The 22,950-nt window shown below is 36.2% G+C and overlaps 1 protein-coding gene across 1 annotated transcript in view; it reads right to left on the bottom strand.

The window, feature by feature from the left end:
- The window catches only part of CNTN5 (contactin 5), a 968,886-nt gene that overhangs the window by 60,139 nt on the left and 885,797 nt on the right, over positions 1–22,950 (bottom strand). The window contains exon 17 of the mRNA XM_081155637.1: positions 3,797–3,955. Coding sequence (XP_081011763.1) covers positions 3,797–3,955 — 159 coding nt within the window. The remainder of the gene's footprint in view (positions 1–3,796; positions 3,956–22,950) is intronic.

Below are 22,950 nucleotides of genomic sequence, written 5' to 3' on the forward strand. Positions count from 1 at the left end.
ACTCCTTCCCTTATCCCACATCCTCTCTACCATCCTTAATCCTAATCCCTCTTTAAAAAGAAAACAAAATAAGATTTAGAAATTCTAAATTCATTGCTACTTGTAAGGGCTATAAAATAAGTGTAAAAAGTTCAAGTTATGAATATTTTTGATGAAATAATGTGCAATATGAACTAAATCAGAAACAAACTTTTTAATAAAAATTAGGATTGTTGATTTCAAAAGCAATATTGTGGAGATTAAAGAAAATGGAGAATATATACAAAAGTAAGTATTTTTAAAGCCTTGCAGGTATTATTTTATAAAGATATTCCTTCAGGAACAATGGGGATAAGTCTGTTTCAAAGAAAACATTGTGCTTCAGAGAGAACACACAGTCACTAAAGACAGTGGACGATCCCATATGGATTCAGGGAGAGAAGCCTGTCAACATGCGTTCCCGAGTGCAATAATTGCATCCAAGTGTTTAATTAAATAATTATATGTGCAATAAATAAGCCTGTCTGTTCGACAAATTTAATCAACCCATCAATCAGTGGCAAACACATCCGAAGACAGAAGACATATCCACTGACAGAAGAACAGTAAATAACATATTTGAATTAACAATGACAAATCAATTCTGTGATTACAAGTGATTGGTATTACTAAAGGGACATAGTGAAAACACAAGGTCAGCTGATATTGCTCAATTATATGAAGAAGGAAATTAAATTTCCAAATCAAAAGTAATTTGTTTGACCAGCATATGGGTCTAGAAGTGAAGTTATTTTTTTATGAGTATGGTGGTTTTCATACTCTCTTCAAAATGCATATGTTAGTCTATTCATTCACAGTCCCCTGATGTGAGTCTGATTTGGGGGTAGGCAGTATTAATAAGTTAATTCCAGATGTGCTCCGCTAGAAGGTCCATGTGTAACTCATTACTTCATTTGTCAAAAAGGAAAAACTCACCATTCTTTGCATTCATGTTAGTATATGAAGGAATCTTAAGTGCTTTTTAAATACTAGCTTATGAATTGCATTAACTTTATCAGAGAGTTTAAACTCTCATCCTTTTTTCTTCTTCTAATAGATATTTATGCCTTAGAGCTCATCTCTACTGAAATTGTTTTACATGAGGGAGCAACTATATAAACAAAAGGCCCACTGCCCCAGCGAAGCTGATGTGGCTCTAGAGGGATTTCTTTCCCTTTCAGGGGCTTGAAAGGAGCTGTGGTCAGACTGTGCTAGGGGCTAAAACCAGAATGCATTTAAAACAGCTACTTCAGAGCATGCAAAGGTTGAGGACTGCTCCTTGGTGGGTTTGCCTGGAGGATGTCATGCCTCTACCAGTAGCTCCAAGGGATGCTGAGTTTTGGAAAAATGAGTGACCTCATTAGGTTAAGAGACATCTTTGCTAAAGCCTTATCACTATCAAGGGCAAATAAAATCACTCATTTATGGAAGTATATTTCTGAAAAATGCATATTTTCTTATACATACATTGCAACATAGATTTTTTAAATAACTACTTGCTGAACAGAATTTTTAAAAAAAAACTCCCAACTTAAAAACATTACCAGCATTCAAATTATATTCGAAAGATAAAGATGTAACTTTATAGTACGGTTTTCTAAAACAAATAAACCAGCCCCAAACTAACATTTAGTTCAAATGCCCAAGCTCCCTCCAATATACAACCTCATTTGTCCCTAGGTTGTGCCAAAAATTCAAAGTTTATATAAATTCAAAGTTGATATACATATACATGCACATATATATACACATATATAAATTCACACACAATCTATCATCTATCTATCTATCTATCTATCTATCTATCTATCTATCTATCCATCTATCATCTATCATCATCATATATCATCATCTATCAAACAATAAAAAGTAGAAACAGGTGAACTAGGAAACTATGGGTGCAGTAGTAGGAGGAAGAATAGATGTCCTGGACTGGCATACCATGAGATAGGGTAAGAGGGGCAGAAACATGGGCATGAGATGAGCAAGGAAATGTGTATTTCAATGTACCCCCAGGGGAAAGTCCTCGAGTAGTAAGTTGTGAGGGCAGTGAGGCAAGAGTGGGCAGGGGGCACAGTGGCAGGCAGGAGGAGGGACTTGAGTGCATAACACCAGGCCTGGAGGTAGATCCATTCCCTGGTTACAGAGCAAAAGGTTTGGGCTGTCACACTAGGGATAATACAAGAGCACTGGGGCAGAAGTTATAAGCATTCTTGTGTAAAACAGTTCATGTGACTCGAATTTGTGTCCTTTTCAGAATTATCTACCAAACTTAGAAATTCTCCCAATTTCTTGGGTCTGCAGAGGTATTGCAGGGTTAAAATGGAGCCAGAAATGAGGCCAATACCCACAATTATAAATATATATATTACATAATAAATATGTGTATATGTATAATACACTATAATGATCAAACTGCATTCTATAAATTAATATAGGAACCTAATTGTAAGAAAAAGCTGAATTATATTTTGCATGCAGATAAATATATTCCCTTCCCTCAAATTGTAAATTTTTACAGAAAAATAAGTTTTTCTTAAATTTAATTTGTTTAAGCAACAAAATAGACCACTTCATTCCTGTAACATTCTGGTTAATTGAGTTTTATGGCTACTGCACTCAGATATTTTACTGATTTTGTATTTTACTTCTAAACAGGCAAGTTGATTTTATATTTAGATAGTAGAGCAAAATCACAAATCCCTACTCAGTATGGACAACTGCAACTGAAGTTTAGATTGTATGGACACTGTACACTTTTCAAATACCAACTTGTTAAGTAAGTTCCTAATAACTATCAGAAGGGAATAGTGCCACATATCCTTGCAGATAGGCACATTTGGAGACATAGGGGAAGTTTAGTTGTAACATGAAATGGAAACCATCCAGGAAGAAATGATTTTTATAATAATGCAAATATAATTCAAACATGTTGAAAGTAGGCACTACAATTCTGCATTCCTTTAAATAATGTAATTTTAGGTTAGATTTTCTTTTTATGTGTGATTATAAAGGGGTAGCACAAGGAAATGGAGTAATGGAACAGATCTCTGATTATCTTGGTGGAGACTTGAATCTATACAATAAAATTTCATAGAACTTTATAGAATTGTACACTAAAAATAGCATATAAAAACTGGTGAAATATGAATATAGTCTGTAGTTTAGTTAATAGTATTGTACCAATGTTAGCTTTCTGATTTGATAATTGCACCATTGTTATATAAAATGTTATTATTGGTGGATGCTGAGGTCTGGGTCCACAGGAAATCTGTGTTATTTTTGCAGTTTCTATGTGAGTCTAAAGTTATTTCAATAAGCAAGCAAACAAACTAATATAAATGATGTGGTCCCTCCCTGGGAACTGAAAAGAGAAGAAAGCAAGGTAGCTTTCTTAAAAGAAGCAAACAGCCCAGCTGGCGCAGCTGAGAAGTTGAGCATCGACCTAGGATCCAGGAGGTGGAGGTTCATTCCTGGTCAGGGCACATGCTCGGGCTGCAGGCTCGATCCCCAGTAGGGGGCGTGCAGGAGGCAGCCGATCAATGACTCTCTCATCATGGATATTTCTATCTCTCTCTCCCTCTCCCTTCCTCTCTCAAATCAGTAAAGCATATTAAAAAAAAAAAAAAAAAAAAGCAAACAATGGTTAACATTGTAATAAATAATAAAGTTTCAAGAATCCAAAATGATCCTACCGAGATTGCTAGCGTATATGGGAAAATAACTCATGACAGGAAGCTACCCTGATTCCTTCTGATATTGCCTTCGAACCCCTTACCTGTTTTCACTGTTTGCCAGCCCAGGGAGAACGGGCTGCGAGCCTGCAGGTTGTAGGAGGAGATTGGGCTGTGGTTGTCAGCTGCTGGACTCCAGGAGAGAGTGGCTGTGCTTTCGGTGATCTCCTCAACGATCACTATCCCTGGTGGGCCTGGGGGACCTACAGACAAAAGGGAATGGATAAAGTTAATACAAGTCATGATGAGGAGCCATGAGAAATTATATTTCCCATGAAGATCCAATTAAACTATGTCATTGGCTTAATGGAATACATACTTAGTAATACAAATTGGAAGTAAAAAGTGATGGGATGCAAGTTGGTTTCTATGATTTCGGGGGGTAAAATAATTATAGATTTGATTTTTTTCTAACACTGTGTGCTTGGAGGCAACTACCAATTAGCATTATATTTTATAGAAAAAGAAGAAAAAATTAGAAATGAACACAAGAATGTCAATATCAAATCTGGCTGTTGAAATCAATCACAGGTTACAGAAGCAGCAACAGAAAGTGATAGGCAATGCTATCAGGCACAAAACTATCCCATGATTACTAAAATGGTATAGGTGTACAGGCCTACTTTTCATGTTCGGGAAACCCAAAATGGACAAATACTTCAATGTAACTACCAAGTAGCTTAAACTCTAACAGGGGAGATATGCAAGGCTCTGAAATAATGCTAGTTCAGAGCAAGGAAGAGTAAGTACTAGAAAAGAGGTATGAACATTTTTTGTGGGAAGTTAAAAGGAAGGTGTGATTATATTTTTTGGAGGGCGTACAATGAGTCAGAGAAGGTTATTTCACTTTTGATTATGAAAAATTGGTACAGAATGGTGATGATCCATCTATGTACATGTATGTAGACACTAGTTTGAAGAAACAACCATGCTGATACGAGGAGAAATACACATTTATATTATTACTTCTAAAATAGTGATTTCTAATAGCATTTAAAAATATGTATTTACTTCCAGCTGGGCGTGGCTCAGCGGTTGAGTATCCACCTAGGATCCAGGAGATCAAGGTTCGATTCCCGGTCAGGGCACAGGCCCAGGTTGCGGGCTCGATCCCGTCAGGGGCGTGCAAGAGGCAGCTGATCACTGACTCTCTCATCACTGATGTTTCTCGCTCTCTCTCTCTCTCTCTCTCTTCCTCTCTCTGAAGTCAATAAAGATATATTTTTAAAAAAATGTATTTACATTTTATTGGTTAAAAAGCAATCGTTTTCCTATTGACATTCTTCTACTTCCTTAATATGGTCAATTCAAGCTGCAAGGATGCTTTTATTTTCAATTAAGAAAACCCCCACCCTTAAGTACTTTATTTACTGAATTAGTCCTCATGTAGCTAGTTGCTCTCTGGATTTGGCGATTCTGAAGCCTAAGCAGTAAGGGCTGAACTAGCCTGTAAGGAGCTAAGAAATGGTGGCATGCTCAGGAGATGGATGTGGTTAGAAAAGACCTCTTGGTAGAAAATTTCAACCCGGAAAGGAAAATGAGATGGAGAAAGAGTTTAAAAGTCTCATTGGGCAAATGACATATTTAGGAAATGGGAAATGAGCATTTTTATTGAAACTGAGAAGAACCAGCAGCAGATAGCAGAAATCAAAGATTTAGAAGACATCAGAAAGGTGACAAAATATTGGGATCGTGGGCAGAAGTGTACAAAATAATCACCAGAAGTGGCAGTTTTATCTCTGAGAGAAATGAAGAAATAAACAAAAAATAGAGAGAGGAGGCATTTGAGATGGCAATGAGGGCAGTTAAGAGAGCTCATTTGGGAAGGTTCTCATTTTTTTCATTAAGGAAGAAAAAAGTCATCTACAATAAGTAAGGGTAATTGGGTGATAATGGGCCTGGGAGCTAGAGAAAAAATGGGAAATGTCTGGAATAAGCACATGATACAAGAGGAAAGACATGAATATAAATATTTTGGAGTAGTATTGAAGTTCAAATTGGTTTCAATAGCATCATTTTGAAGTGGAACTGATTGACTGAGCAAGGTTAGGCTGGAAAGCCAGGATCAGAGCCAGAGAAAGTAGTTAATTGGGCCAATTCTGTTTAGGAGTTGATAAATTCAGTATGGCTTATCAAAGATGCCGATGCATGGGTGACCACGGCCTTAGTTAGACGTCTGATTAAACAGAGGCCATCATTCAGTGAGCAAGTCCGAGCTAGCCGACCAGAGAGGCTCGTGGGGAGAGGGAGATCCGACTGGCCCCCAGCGATCCGGCCAGCCCAGCCCAGCCCAGGCAGCAGACACGTGAGCGGCGAACCTTCAACTGACTCCAGCTTCAGCCACCTCGAGGTTCGTGCATGGAAATCCCAAGTAAGAGCCTGGCTGTGCCGCTCAGCTGCCAACGTTATGAGGGCAAATAATAGACTGATGTTCTAAACCACTAAATTCGGGGGCAGCAATGGATTATTGGAACAGATTGCGAAACAGTTTGACTTGAGAGCTTGCTCATAGACAGGAAATTTGTCAGGTGGATCTTTCAGATGCTATGAAAACACTTGAAATTTAGCTAATGTATTCAAACAGGGATAATTACCAACATAATTCATTTGTTGAGGTCTCTGTATTGTTCCATTTACTCTGTTCAATTTCATCCATTCTATTTATTTACTTATTTATCTCTGCAAAAAGCATTTGCTGCCCTGGCCAGTGTTTCTCAGTGGTAAGAGTTTCAGCCAGCACACCAAAAAAGCATTTATTAACAACCACCTACCTACGTGTGATAGGAAATACAGTGGAAATTAAACTTTATTAACTTAAATAAAATCATTTGCCTTTCTGAGTATTAAAACTCTATAAAATGTTTAAATTAGTTCTCTTAAAGGATATATTTCTTTTAATAATAGATAATAGGTAGTTACTCTAAATTTTTTAAAAACTTCAGCTGGAATAAAAAATGGAATGTATAACATAATTGATAAATCTCCCAAGTATTTTTCTCTATATGTGGCTATTTCCCCAAATACAGTCCATAGCAAAGTGGTCAGTGATAGAGAACGAAGTTTATGCATCTAGGATACTGATTGTGGCTGTGCAATTATTTATAATTACACAGCATTGTGAAGAACTGTCCAATCATGTAATGTTCAAATCATAAAATCTTATGGTAAAATATTGGGCAGACATAAAACTGTCTAATATAGCAAACTATTCAATGATATGGATAATGTTCACAATATAAGTGAAAAAAGCGGAATGTAACATTATGTGTAAATATAGATGTATAAATAGTAATTTTCCAAATATATAAAGGAAAAGACTGGGGGGAAAACACATTAAAGTATACATGGTAGTTATTGCTTGGAGGTGAGGCTATAGATGATTTAAATTGTATTCTTTATACTTGTTTGGATTTTCAAATTCTGTGCAATAAACATGTACCACTTCTAAAATTATTTTTCAAGTCATTACAAAGCCTCCATATCATGATATGTATGTACTAGTCTAAGTATATTATATTTAACTAAACATTTACTGAATGCAGAGTATGTGTAAAACACTGCGCTGAGAGATGGGAGATGGGGATGGAGTGGGGATGGATGGTTTACAGGACAAAATAGGATTCCAGCTCCGGTTGTGTCAAAATCCAGTGGCAGACAGATTTTTTACAAAAAACAGGTATCAGGCAGTGATATGTTAAGTTCAAGTGCTTTGGGAGTATATTTTATATCTCATTATAACACTTGTTGCATTGGTTATAATTATTTTCTGTTATTTCCATTTGTTTGAATATTCAACATGGTACTTGGCATATATTAGTCCCTGAGTAAATATCTGCAGAAGAAGAAATGAGAGGGAAAAGGAAGAAGACAGAAGGAGTTATGTTTTGAGTTTGAAATGTGTAACAATTGACAAGTAAAAGGTATTTTAAAATAATTATTGTATAAGACAAAGATCCAATATGATAGCCTTTTTTGTTAAATCAAAATATATTTGAATTAAGTTATTTTAGTCAATCAAAATGACAGAATAGCTCCATGAATTAAGAATATAAACCTTCTCATATGATTTAATAATGCTCATTATTATTAGAAACACTTTGTACCGATAATTTTTCTAAATTTTTATGTTTGAAAGACTTTTATGAATATATTTTTGTAAAAATATTCTGAAAAAGTGATGTGATTTACCTTTTAATGTAGATTAAATAAAACTTTCAACCAAAATAAAAATGAAATTTATAGTTATTGTATTAGTATTGATTTATCAATGTTCTATCTCCAGAAAAATGTTTATTTTTAGATAGTTCATACTGAATGTTGGCTGCAATTAGCTTCTTGTATATGTTTAGGAATGAATTACACTAATATTATATTAATACAATCAATGCATTTATTTTTAAGGCCTGCTTATAATGGTCATATTTTTTACCGTCTTTTGACTGTTTTGCTGTTTTTTTTTTAAATCATGAAATAAATTTTCTCTTCAAAAGATTTTACCGCTAATTTACAGAAGACATCTTTGAAAATAAATTAATAAGAGGTAAACATCTCAGAGATGACAAATATGTGGCAGTAGCTAGTGTCTGAATGTTACACAGATGCCACTGATTTAGCAGAAACCTCATTAATTTTATACTTAGCTGTAGTGGTTCAGTGTCAGATGGGAGAGAATCTGGAAAGGCCTTCTCATTCCCTATGACAGTGCTATTATATAGGATCACGAATATAATATTTTATTAGAAAATAGACAACTGGGAAAAAGGGACACAATCTCTTCATTTCTTCATGGTGAAGATGTCTGAGCAGATGACAAAGCACAAAGGTCCCTAGCAGGGGCCATGTCCTCAACCAAGGCTCCCCAGGTTTGCTGTTAGATTGCTATCACGTTGACTCCTTCCTTTGGCCTACTGTTCAGTTAACTAGAAAATTTCCTTCTTTTGAGAAGCCATTGACTTTTAAAGCTGAAAAACCAAATAAAATATATAGGTGTTGTTTTTTCCCCCATGTCACTAGCATAACAATAAAGCTGCTGTTATGCTGGTGACATGAAAGAAAAATCTAAGGCTATATAATAGTTAAGCAATGTTACATAGTCTTAAACTTTTAAATTAGCTGGAGTCATCTAATTCAACCCTATTATTTTTCAGATGAGAAAGGAGTACTTGAGATAGAAAAACTCTTCCTCAAAAAACAAAAACCAACAAAAACCGAAACAAACAAAAAATGAAACAAAACAGTCCTGCTTTGGAGGGAAAAGGAGTTGAAGCTGGGTCAGCTTTAGTCTTGACAACCAGTGGAGTGATATTTCTTATTCAGATTGAATTATGACAAATTAATGTGGCAACAAACAGGAAGTTGAATACGAACTTCTTGTAAAATTATCGCCCATTCTCCTTTCAGATAACAAGTTGTGGTGCCAGGCTTCAGAGGGCTGGGCGTAACTGCCCAACCCTTCTTGAGAATAATGCTTACAAACATCTTCCTAAAGCTGAGACTGACTCCCCATGCGCAGAGACCTTTCTGGCTCTTTCTCACCTAGACAGGATCCCATTCTGCCTGATTCTGACACCCACTGATTCAACAAATACCCCTATTTTTACATGCATTTTTACACACTGAAAATCTATTGTTCATTGTCATTTTTATTTGATTTTAGAGCCTTTCATGTTATTTTTGTTCCATAGAGGTTTTATGTGATATTTCTGGAAAATTTGTTGGAAAATTTTATGGAAACTTTGTTGGGATTTAAAACATTAAGCAGGTTTTTTCTTTAAACTGTTTGATATTAAAGTGAAAATTTTGATATCAAATATGCCATGGTATCTTAAATAGGTTCTAGTTTTTAAAAATATGTTTTATTGATTTCAGAGAGTGGAAGGGAGGGGGAAAGAGAGATAGAAACATCAATGATGAGAGAGAATCATTGATCGGCTGCTTCCTGCACGCCCCTTACTGGGGATCGAGCCTGAAACCCGGGCATGTGCCCTGACGGGGAATCGAACCATGACCTCTTGGTTCATGGGTCAATGCTCAACCACTGAGCCAGGATGGCCAAGGGCTGGCCAAATTGGTTCTATTTTTAAGCCCATAAATATTGCTTGGGGACAGACGTCTCTTACTACTAAACACATGTAGGAATATGTTGTGGGAAACAGGAGGCGGACATGGTAATCAGTCATGGAAGCAGAGTCCTGAACATGTCTTCTAACACCAAGCGAAGAGATTTAGTGACTATCTAGAAGATTAGATTAGTGTACAGGAATAAGCTCAGTAACTCAGGCTACAAAGAATATTTTTTATTTTTATCATGTAGTTAAATTATATACAATGAACCATCCAGTACAAGAACCATTTTACACAGACACAAATAAAAAGCACAACCATAAATAACTATAAAACATTTCATTAAAAAGTAATAATCAGCCCAGCTGGCATCGCCCAGTGACTGAACATCGACCTATGATCCAGGAGATCACAGTTAGATTCCGGTCAGGGCACATGCCTGGGTTTTAGACTCAGTCCCCAGTGGGGGGCGTGCAGGAGGCAGCTGATCAATGACTCTCTCATCATTGATGTTTCTTTCTCTCTCTCTCTCTCTCTTCCTCTCCCTAAAATCAATAAATATATATATTTTTAAAAAAGTAATAATCAACGATGTTAATAGATTTTCTGTAGTTCATCATGTATTACTAATACCTATTAATAGCTGGTTGTTGAGATTTTCATCTTTAGAATAGAATTATGAAGAATTTTGCTACGACCTTACTTAGGAAGCATGCTGTGTTGATAGTATATTTTTATGCAAAAAATGTCTCCTGACTTACTCTTGACATACTAGGTTGGCAGAGTGCAGCTTCATGTAATATTGCATCTTTCCTTCTTTAACTTCTCCTCAGATGCTTCCTTGCCATCCTATGTTCCTCATGAAGTCTAGAGGACATTCTTAGATTCCTTTACAATTTACTAGCCTCATTTAAGTGACACTTTCTGACTGTATGAGAGATAAACAGTTCAAATAATTTTTTTCAAAAGCAAGTTTGTTTCAATTAATTTGATAAAGCTCACCACTTATCACATCAACTGTCTATCTATCTGTCATCATAATCAGATTATTATTATCTACCTACCTACCTGTGATCTAGGTAACCTGGTTTCTCAGCATAAAATTCATGTCCCTCTTCACTTGCCTATTTAATACCTGTTTAGGCTTCAAATTTCAAATCTTTGCTTTAGTTTCACTTCCATGGCGGAGACTTTCTCTGAATGCCCTGCCTAGGTAATATCACTCCATATACACTCATAGTATCATGTACCTCTCATTCATAGTTGAAATCACAGTTGAAGCTTTCTAACATTTATGGGACTCTTTTTATTAATGGTGGCTTTCCTCTTTGGATTTTAGGTACAGGAGAGCTGGAATCGTGCTCCTAATTTGTTCACTACTGTATTCCCAATGGCTAGTACAGTACTTGGCACATAGTCCATTATAAATATAGATTTATAAAAAATGATTGAATACTTTTTATTAATTTAACAGCCTAGCATAGATCGTGAGTTATTTTTGCACACATTTTCACTTTTGACCCATTAAAATATGAGAAAGAGTAATATACCTTTACAAAATCATAGCATTATTCTGAAAAAAGACTCTTAGTATACATTAAAAAGTAGGATTCTAATTATGTTAGATTCTCTTCTTTATTAAATGGTATTTATTAACTACCCATCTAATCATGGTGTGTTTCTAAACAATAACAAACAGGCTATTAGTGTCTTTCAGACTTTAATGAGCAACAAAATCTCTGGCATGTTTGTAAAAAAAAAAAAAAGTAGATTCCTTGGTTGTTCTCAAGAGCGACTAAATTGCAATTTCTGTGACTGGAGTCTCAGAACTGTATTTTGTATAATACACCTAGAAGTTTTTATGCACCCTCTATTTCAAGAAAAACTATCTAAAGAAAAGATACTTGCATAGAGTCAGAAGAATCTTATTCCAGTTTTGACTTTTTAAATGCTCTTTTAAAAAGTCAAAACGGGAATAAGATTCTTTTCTGCATGTTTCTGAACCTTGGGCAAGTTTCTGAACCTCATTAGTCTTGGTTTCTTGACATTTTATAAAGGGAATTGTACTATTTATCTTATGTCATTATTGTGAGAATTATTTAGGGTATGGTAAGTAAACGTCATAGATCTCACAATGCTTCATTTTTTTAAACCAATGTAAACAAGAACCTATGCACCATACTTGGTTTTAACAAAATGAATAAAAATAGATGTGAAAATGACTTTAAAAAGAAAAAAATGTACTATTGTTGGCAGATTCAACAAACAATCTCTGTTTTCCGAGGAGCTTATAATGTAAAATGAAAAAAAAAAAAAGTAATGTTGAAATGGTAATGATTTAATGCCCACCTATCAGGTAGAAGCATCATGCTAAACATTAGGAGCTTTCTCTGATATTTACAGCAAATATGGTATTGATGCCTCTTTTCCACAAATGGGAAGACTGAGTCTCAGAAAGTTCAGATGACTCATCCAAGGCTGTACAACATTCCAACAGTGAACCTGGGGTTCAGTTCTGATTCTTGATTGCATATGTATCTGAATTTTAACTCCATGCTACTCATTACTACCCAACACTGCTTCACGTGGTTCAGCACAGACAGAACATATAGACTTCAGAGGGTTAAAAATTAGTCTAATTTTTTATTGATTGAAAGTGGATTTAGAGGTAGAAAATTTATTATAGAGATGAAATAAACTTTGTGATTGCCTCCCTAATATTCACTCCACCTGTCCCAGGGCAGTGTAGGGAACTAGCCCCTCATTATATGGATGGTCCTGATTCGTCTATGTCCACCTTGGCTGTCTCACCAGCCCTTGCTGGTGAGTGGTTCGGGAAGCTAGGTCTAAGCCTATCAGGTCATGGCAATCTTCTTATCATAATTTCTGGTTCAAGAGTAACCATATGGTATAAACTGGCAAAACCAGATGAAGGGATAGACATTAGTAGAGATTTGTTAGTTCTTTGTCCTGTTGTATGTGCACAAAAAATCATTTAGCCTCTATTATTTGGGCAGATAGACTATGACTACAGTGAGCTTTAGGGCAAGGCCAACATTGCAGACGACAAAGTGAAGAGATGAAGCCAACTTTGGTCCTTGAAAAAATACTTGAGACACTGGATCAACCAATTTAAAAATCTACTTCTTGTCATGAGAGCCAATACGTTTCCTTATTGTTTAAACCAACTTGAGTTGGGCTTTCTATTACTTGTGACAGAAAGCATCCTAAGATACAAAGGATAACTGAGAATTCCTTTGGTTTATGAAAGATTAAAGTTGGAATAATTTCTTCTCTGTGCTAAGACTGGTTATATATAAGCATAAATGACCAGAAAAGAGCATATCCAAAAATACTGAATTACTACAGATAAACACCTTGGAACTGAAAAATGACAAGTCAACTGGGAAAACAGAACAGCTGGCTGACTCGCAGCAAACAGCCAAATAGGTAAACACGTAATGCAATGAAATTATTAAAATGATTTAATAATTTACCTACAGGATAATGGAATAATCATTTTGTATAGAGACTTGGGGCTTATTAAAGATGTACTACTATAATCAACATTCTTATGACAATAAAGTTCAATGAAGTATTGAAAAATCAGAGAATTTCAGACCAACATTTTTAAAAACTCATACTTAAATATTCTGTGTGTTTCTCATTGCTACATTCATTTAAAAAAAAAAAAAAAGGCCTGAAAGGGTTGAAGAAACTACCATGTGAAGGCTGACTAGATACCAGGAGACCTCAGTTCTCATTGCAGGCCTTGTCTTTTTCTAGTCAAGTGACTTAGAGGTTCACTTTGTATCTCTGGGGCACAGAAAGTTCTTTAGATACTGTGGCTGGAAGGATGGATTTTTCAGTGAAAATTCCAAAATAACAGTTTCTCTGGGCTGGTACTTAAAGATGGAGCAGGTGACTTATTTATTTTTTTAAATTAATTAATTTATTTATTGTGGCAAAAGGGGATAAGAAAATATGCCAAAAGACTGGAAAATTTCAGGTATTTTTTAAGAAAGGGAAGGCAGAACGTGTAAGCTTGATCAGAGTAGCAGAAGTCCATAGAGGATGGGAAAAGGAAGTTGAGGGAAGGCCTCAAACACCAGGACAGTAAGTTTGAATTTCTTATGAAGGGAGTGGAGAGCCTGTAAATGTTCTTAAATGGGAGGTGAACCAATTCATTTGATACTATATAGAAAGAGTCTAGAGTCGGAACAAAACATTATTCCAAAATGTCATGCTTAGATCAATTGGAAGAATAATAGTAGAATCTGGAGAAAGGGGAAATCTGGAGGAAGATCTCAGAGTGAAAACAAGTTATGGTGATATCACTGAAGTGCGGAGATGGGAAGATGCTAGTCTGAAGCCTAAAGAGAGTTGAAAGTGTCAGGAACAGTCATCGTGGGCAATGTGATAGGGAATCATTAATTGTTCAACAGTAATATTGCTGAACATTGACAGCTTATATGAAATGAAAAACATAACTTTATAGGGGCTGAGTCAACATTGTTCCATCAGATTCTTCATGCCCTATGCTTGCAACAGAGTTTACTGCATTTATAAGTTGGCATGATAGGTGTCAAGGAAGTCATGGATTTCAGGTAGGGATTAAATTAGGTGTAGCTGGTGACTGTACAAGTTAAGTGAAGTCCATGTTAAACTCAGGAGAAGACTCAATAAGTGTGGGGAGGCACCTGTTGCAGGAGATTAAAGCTGTTGTCAAAGGTTTCATCTCTCAAATTATAGATCAAAATATACATGGCAGAGCTTCCTGGACACAAATTAGGGCCCCAACAGTTGCAAATAGGGCAAAATAATAAAGTGCTGGGCCCTTAGCTGGCTGATATATCCACTGATAGTTCAAAAACTCCTTTATTCAATCCAAAATCTTAGTGGACACATAAATCTTTTCTTTAGTATTCCTATTTCTTTTGAATATACTCCATATAGCCAGAATCCAGAATATGAATCATCTTTGCTATTTGCATTTAGTTTTTAATATTTAGGTCAACACTTCTTGTGAGAATAACTGTGTGTGTGTGTGTGTGTGTGCTGCAAAGAATAGGGTGGAGTGGAAGGTGGGATGGAGTCATGAAAAAATGCTGAGGGACTTTAGCATTATCTTGTTAAAGTTCTATGTTTCTTCTGTAGTCATAATTTTTGTCTTGCTGTTCAAATGCAGCCCTTCTTTGGCACTTTATTCTTTCAGTAGAAGTTGTTTCAAATCATTGCTACCTTCTGCCAGTAAGATAGTATCATCTGCATTATTTTGAGTTATTGATATTTCTTCCACTAACTTCACTCCTCCTTTCTCTGAGTCTATCCCAGTTTATTTGTATGTGTTCTGCACAGAGATTAAGCAAATAGGGAGACAAAATATATCCTTGTCTGACACCTTTGCCTATAGGAAACCATTCTGTTTCTATATTTTGCCCTGACTATGGCTTTCTGTCCACAATTTATTATACAACAGGGCAATCAAATGCTGAGGCACACCCATTTCTTTCAGAACAACCCATAGCTTTTCATAATTGATGCAAAGTATTGTAGCTTATAAAACATAGATAACCATCTTCTGAAATTCTTTGGTGCAATCCAGTATCCAAAGAATGCTCACAATTAGATCCCAAGTGTCTGTTCCTTTTCTGAATCCAGCTTGAATACCTGGCATTTCTGCATCACCCAGGGCATCACTTTACTTGTTCTTTTATTGTCCTGTTGTTGGTCGGCAGACATTGTCAGCGTAGTTTCAGTGATAGTGGTAGTTTCAGAAGATGCTTTGCGCATCAGGCTCTTGCAGTCTTATTGAGAGTATGACCATCTTCTACTCCTGTTCTAAGCAAAAACAAAAACTATGCCACCTTTTCCCCACACTGGTGGTAGGGATAGTTTGTGAGCATGTAGTTGTCATTGGAACTCTGACTCCTTTCGGTTAGATGGTACAACGTGACTGGCCCAGACCACTGAGTTGTGAGCTAAAGTGACTTGTGCCAATTTTGCCTGAAGCATTTAATTACCAATGTGAGACTCTCTACATCACTGTGTTTAAGATGTTTATTTAAAGAATTCTTGTGTTCTTTTTTAGGAAAATACAAACACTTCTCTGTCAATTATCGCAAACTTCAGGTGAAAGGTAAATTAACCAAAGATTCAAGGTAGTTTAGTAGGCATAAATGTTTAATGTAGTATTACAAAGTGAGCTGAAGTTGTACACTCCACATACATTCCAATATAAAAGTAACTCTGTCCATCCATCGAAGGTGATCTCTCTGAAATGGAAAATAGATATTTGAGGGTCTATTGTATACACTGTATAGAATAATTTAAAATAATCAACTTGTTTATTTAAAACCTCAAGCAACCCAGATGCTATACTAAAATTAACTTATTAAGCTAATATGACAAAAATTCTGAAAACAGATGAGTTAAAGAAATCCTGTAGGAAAATACCATATGGGGTCCTAAAATATGCAAGGTACCATGTTTCTACAAAGCTTTCTATAAATCCGATATTGGGTTTATTGTGTATGACTAATTACAATTCTGTGATGCAAATTAAGATCAAGAAAATAATGACTACATGGACTTTTAAATTTGTTCAGTCTCACTGTTCACTTATGAATAATTTATAGACGTCCCTATGACTTATTTTCCCAAATACACCATGAAATGAATTTGTAATTAGCATCTCCAATGACACATTAGGGCAACACATTTATTAAAACCATTCTCTTTAAGTCAGGTGCACTCTTGACAATACTACGGACTAAACTGTAACTAGGGAACTTTCCTTAATATGTTTTTTTCTGAGGTATAAATTTGCACTTATTTTCATTGATTTAGATTTTCTTTTATGATTTTCCTTGATGCCAACATGTTCTACAAGATATCTATTTGAGACTAGGGACATGTTTTATGGTTATATAAATGAACAGAAATTGACAAACATGTATCTGGGGTCATTAATTTCACATATTAAGTAACTGAGCAGATCAATAGTCTCCTAAGGACTTAAAAAATGAGTATTACTCACTACGTGCCTAACTTTTGGAGCAGATATAACAGAAAAAGAACTGACTTAGTGTTTCTTGATGGCTGCTGGCTTATACTCTGAGGATTTTTGCTATACAACTGTAAGACATTTTTAGTTATGCAATGTACCATTAGAGCCTGGCACAGACTGATAGATGACTGCTGTCACATGGTGACAGTGAACTTGGTACAATTCCGATGTCACTATCTAACTCATTTGGAGAAATGAAGACAGTAGGCTCTTGAAAAAGCACTTAAATGAGCAGTCCTGGAGGTTGGATAATTTGTAACAGATGCTCCATATAATGGATGGATTACAGGGAGAGTGTCTGTAATGCAGACTATCTGGTTCATTGGGGTATGATAGATGTTGCTTATTAGCTTGACTTAACATTCTGTGAGCTGAGGTTGTGAGACAAATATGTGAGCTTTGATGTACTGATAAATACAGATCAGTGATAAAAAGTCTCTGAGACAGTGATTAGGTATTTCAAGTGAAGTTTACTAATAACAGTTGTATTTCTTGAGTTGGCACAAAAGAAGTAATTATATGAACCAATCACCTTCTGAACAAAACATTTAATTCTAACAGTCTTTTTTTATGCCACAGTTTTCTGTGATTAATAAACAATTAAATTAACCAAATCAGAATGCTGAGAAAATTAGAAATCTGACATTTTTATATAGATAATTAACTTGTGTGGTTTATAAAACATTCCCTTTGCTTGAAATTTTGTGCTTTTGACCTAGAATGCTTTAAAATCTAAGACATAATTCAAATGGAACTTGAAAACCACTCATACTATTTAGTTTCAAATTTTTGAAAATAAAAATATTTATTTCACAAGTACTTCCTAATCCTTTAGAGTCCTGGGTGGTGGTCTTAAAGGCTTCTACTCTTTAATTTTTGCCTGGCTTATTACCAGTTATGGCAAAGTCCTATGTAAACCTTCACATTTATGTGTTAAAAAATAGTGAATACTGTGATGTAAATCAACTTAATAATATGTATTTGGTGCTCATTTTGTGTGATATCAAGCTGGTGACTATTAGGCAGGCAGGTAGTGATGACTGTAACTGATAAAAAGCAGTACTCTTAGAACATGATCTCTCTGTTATAGCCTCATCTACACATCTTTTTTAGAATGAAATATAATTTGTGTATTTAATGTTTTTCACTCAGTCTTATCCTTTTGGTGAATTTGTGTATCTGGACTTGAAGCCCTTCAGTGTTATTTCACATATGGGATATTTCCTTACACACTAAGGCAGCTATTGCATTTTGCTCAAGGACAGATGCCTTCACAACGGAATGTTCAGTGCATATAAATACGTGTTAATGGAAGCGATCCACTCCAGGAAAGTGATGTAAGATTTCATTGGCTCAGTTAACTTAATATACTGAGATGGCCCTGACGGTGTTTTCATAGTTCATCCTGATGACAGTGCACTGGCCGAGAGCACAATACTGCCTATCAACACGCCAATCCGGCCCTGCGGAAGGAGAGGCAGTCAAAATGCTCCCAGTAACTGTAGAATGTACTGTCAGATTGTAATTGAACAAGATGAACAAAATAATCAGAATATTATTGAATATTTCAGTCAATGAATAATCAGATAGGATCACCCTCTGGATCATTGTATACCATTTTCCTGCCCTTACATACCATAAAGAACAGTGATTCATCTCCTTAATCTCAAAGATTTGGGAAACGAAAATCCTTCCTCTACTTTAGAATATCAACAACAGTATCTACCATTTACTGAGAAGCTTTCTTTCATTTGAAATCTCATTTTATTCTCCTTTTCCACCTGCAAATTAGATATTATTATCACATTTTAAAAATGAAGAATTCAGATGAAGTAATATGACTTGCCTGTGGTGGTCCAGCTGGTGGCAGAGTGAGATTCAGATTCCGGCCTGGGTTATTTTTATAATGCTACACCATATGGGCTGGGTAAAACGGTTACTATCGAAGCCATTTTAACAACCTGAGTCATTTTTAAATGAGGCTTCAGACGCAACCAACATTTACTGAGCAACAGCTATAAACTAGCTCCTGTGCTAAGTGCCCTGGTTCCCAAAGATCTTGCTTTTCCAAATGCAACAGTAACACATCTAACCTTTCCCAATACTTTTCATTTTATTTTTATTTTTTCAGTGTAATAAATAACCTTGCGGCTGTCACTTTTATATTTCAGTTTTTCAATGCCTGCCTGCTTTGAATCTTGTACAGGATATTTTCTATTTTTAATAAACTGTTTTTATAAAGCTAGGAACTATTTTTTCCCATTCTCCCTCACTATTTAGGGACCTCAGCAATGATCCGCAAGTTTCCAAATGTAAAAGCTACTGGTGCACTCAATCAATAACATAGGGTAGAGACCCATGTGCTCATGGTTGCCAGTCTTTACATTTAATGGGTCAAATTAGATTTCCCCCAAATATACCATGCAATAAGGTCTACACACTTTAGTTTGGAGAGAAAAAAATAGTTGAATAATCTATTTGAAATATTATTTTTTACCAAGAATAAGTCACTTTTTTTCCTTGGCATTAACAGACATCATCTGGTGTTCAGTATTTTCCCTACTCTTTCACCTCAGTTGCTCCAACTCATTAGAGAGCTAATTGCCTTTGTAATTCCATATTAAGAAGTACTTAGTGAAATGGAGACATTACCTTTGCCAGGTGTTTGGGAGCACAAAATCCAATCTGCAATAAAAGTCAGTAAAAGTTTCTTCCCACCAATGCTAGTTAGTCCTCTCTCCATTCAATCTGTGTGGATTCTGTGTCGTTCAATGAAGAATCACTCAGACATCGGGCTACATGTTAACTGGTGTTACACAAAAGCAAGAAAATAATTAAGAATTGCATATTTTGGAACAGGGGTTGAAATAAAACAAGATTTGGGATAGAATCTAACGTGTACTTACCAATTTTTCATCATCTTTCTTGAAGATGTGGTCAATCATTGGGTTGACATTGAGCAAAACTTTTGCTTAGAACTTGGGCTCTTGATGACTTCATTTGGGTATCAAAAAAGGGCCATGTAGTATGCATGTGCTCTACAAGGCTGTATTCTAGGCTTCACATGAAAACAAATTCCTAAAACAATCTAGGTAGCAGTCACGGAAAACAGAATGTATTCAAAACAACGACCAACAGGTCAGTTTTTAGAAAGGATTAGTGGCTGGTTTTGGCTGTGTCTGTATAAAGTATGTGAAAAGTGAGCAAGTAGGGTGATCTTTCCAAACAATTCAAAGACAAACAAACAAACAGACAAATAAAGTACATTTTCAATATTCTGCTTAAGTAATATTGGTCAGTTTAAGGACATCCTTCCCGACATCAAAGACCACTTTTGTTCTGTTTTGTTATATTTTGCTTTCATGACTCTTGGCATAATTCACACACAACTAGGTAAGAAACAATGAATTATCAAAGATTTGAAAGAACAGCAGGAGCAAATGGGATGAAGGTGATTCACTTTTTAAAGCAATTAGGAGCTTTGTACTTGTCTCATAATTGTGGCAACTGGAAGAAAGTTTAAAATGAGAGAATGAGGAGGTCATGGAGGAAGAGGTCTATTATCTGTTAATGCTCAATATTCCTGGCGGCATTTTGTCCAGAGTGATTCCTTTCTATCAAAACCTGGTGTCTGGATAAAAAGCTCCACAAGACATTCTGAGAAAATAGTCATTAGAATTTGATGTTTTATATAATTGGCAAAATATAGGGGTCAGAAGAAGTTCCGACTTGTCTGTAAGCTTAGTGGTCATTTAGGCCAAGGTGTAAGATAGAAAGTGTTGATTAATACTGTGGAATCTCCTGGCCATGGGGTCAAAGATTAGGTACTTTGAAGGATGAGAGAACATGAGGCCTATCCTTAGAGGCCTATGGGAGTGAAAAAGTGCTGTATTTGCAAGCTGATGTAGAGTACTTTCTGTTCTCTTTCTTGGCTTAGCAAATGATTACACGTTCTTTAATCCAGCCCACATATCATCTCCTTGATAAAAATTCCCTAACTCCTAGGCTGACCTTGTCATATCATCCCCTTTTTTCTTATAGGATTCCTCCCTCCCTCCCTCCCTCCCTCCCTCCCTCCCTCCCTCCCTCCCTCCCTCCCTCCCTCCCTCCCTCCCTCCCTCCCTTCCTTCCTTCCTTCCTTTTCCCTTCCTAGTAGTTGTCAGGAACTCTAGGTGTCAGGAGCTAAGTATATTCTGGAGATACAATTATGAATAAAATGGAAACAGTCTGGCAATTGGTGAAAGGCAGTATATTAATTTAAAGTGCTCACTTTGAAATCAGTCTGTCTGGACTCTTTTCGCTGTTCTTCCACTTATTAGGGTAACATTAGACAATTCCTAAAAGTCCCTGAGCCTTAGTTTCCTTATCTTCACATTGGAACTAAAAATAGCACTCTTCTCATATTGTGTTCATATGATGTGCCAAATGGACAAAGTGAACTAATTCATAGGAAGCCTTTAAACACAGTGCTTGGCATACAGAAAGAACTTAAAATGTTTTTATTATTGTTAATGGAGCTTATAATCAGAAAGCAAAATGTGCTGCTCATGCGTCTGGAATACCACTTCTTGTATTATATTTTTAAAAAGATGTTCCCATGGGGACATAAGTTACTCATGGTTAGCTGGTTCCTAGCACAGTGCCTACCACATATTATGTGCTTTATAAATGTTTGGTGAGTGAGGATTGAATGGAATGAATGAAAGTGAGCAAAGTTAAGCAACCTGCCCAAAGTCACAAAACTAGTAAGAGCTTGTGGGGATGTGAAATGGTTTGTCTGCCTTCAGAGCCCATGCTGTCCTTAAGATATTGCACCACCTAGCATACATTATTGCTTCCTCCACTTACTGAAACTTGTTATACCCATCGTCCCAGGGAATTTGCCTTTGAAAAGGTCATCAGTTGCTTTCAAATTGCTCAATCCAATGGTATATATTGGTTTTTATTTTACTTGTATTTGTCACTGTTGTCTACTTTCTCCTTCCTGAAAGTCTCTCTCTCTCTCTCTTTTTTTTTTTCTTTATGACTTGATTTTCTTGGTTTTCTTCCTAGTAGCTCGCTCTCTCTCTCTGGCAGCTACTTCCTAATCTCCTTTGTCGGTTCTTCCTCTTCAACATTAGTGTTTCTGGAGGTTCCATCCTGAACCTTTACCTTCTCCCTCTTCACCCACTAGCTGTGTAATTTCGTTTCCATCTGGTCAAGCTCACATCTACATCATAATTGCAGTGTTTCTCCTCCGAGCTCTACAGCCACAAGTCTCTTTGCTTATTGGATATTTCTCTCTGGAGAGCCTTGTCCTAAATGCAGTCTCTTCACCCTCAATCTATTTCTCACCTTAGCTTCCAGATTACGTGAAAAGCACGATCGTTCTTCATTAGGGTGGCCACATAATTTGTCATTTAACCCAGGACAGTTTTGAAAGTAAAGGGGCACAATTAATAATTACTATAGCATCCCAAGGATAACCTGGCACTGCCTTGGTCTAACCAAAATGCATGGCCTCATCCCCACTGGACACGCAGTTAAGCATCACAACTGGTGTTCATCTCTGCCTCCTATTTCTCATTTTTCACAGCCAGTGAGCTTCTAAGTTCTGTAGATTCTCTCTCCTTCCTCATTATTTTTTAAAGTATGTACACTCATTTCCATCTCTATTATCATTGCCTTTTTTTAAAAAAAAAACCTTCTTACTTCTTGTCAGGTTTCCTGTCAAGGACTCCAATTTGGTCTACTAGCAAGCCACTGGGTTTCACGCTCCACTAAAACACCCTCGGCAGTGTTAACAATGATCTTAAAGTGCATATCTAATCCCATCCCTTTCCTACTTTGGCCCTTTGAGGGATATCCATAACTTTTAGCACAGAAGTTAAGCTCTTCTCCATGGCATTAGAAGGCACTTATTCCCAATCCCATCTCACCACTTCTTTGTGTACACTAGAACTGTCCTCGCCCACAGTAGGCAATCACCAAACAATGAATGAAATCTGCACTTAAAACATAACCACACACACTAAGAACTTATCTCAACAAGTTTACATAAATGTGAAGTAACAGTAAATGTCATTT

The sequence above is a fragment of the Miniopterus schreibersii genome, assembly GCF_964146895.1.
Source record: "Miniopterus schreibersii genome assembly, chromosome: 12".
Classification (NCBI taxonomy): Eukaryota; Metazoa; Chordata; class Mammalia; order Chiroptera; family Miniopteridae; genus Miniopterus; species Miniopterus schreibersii.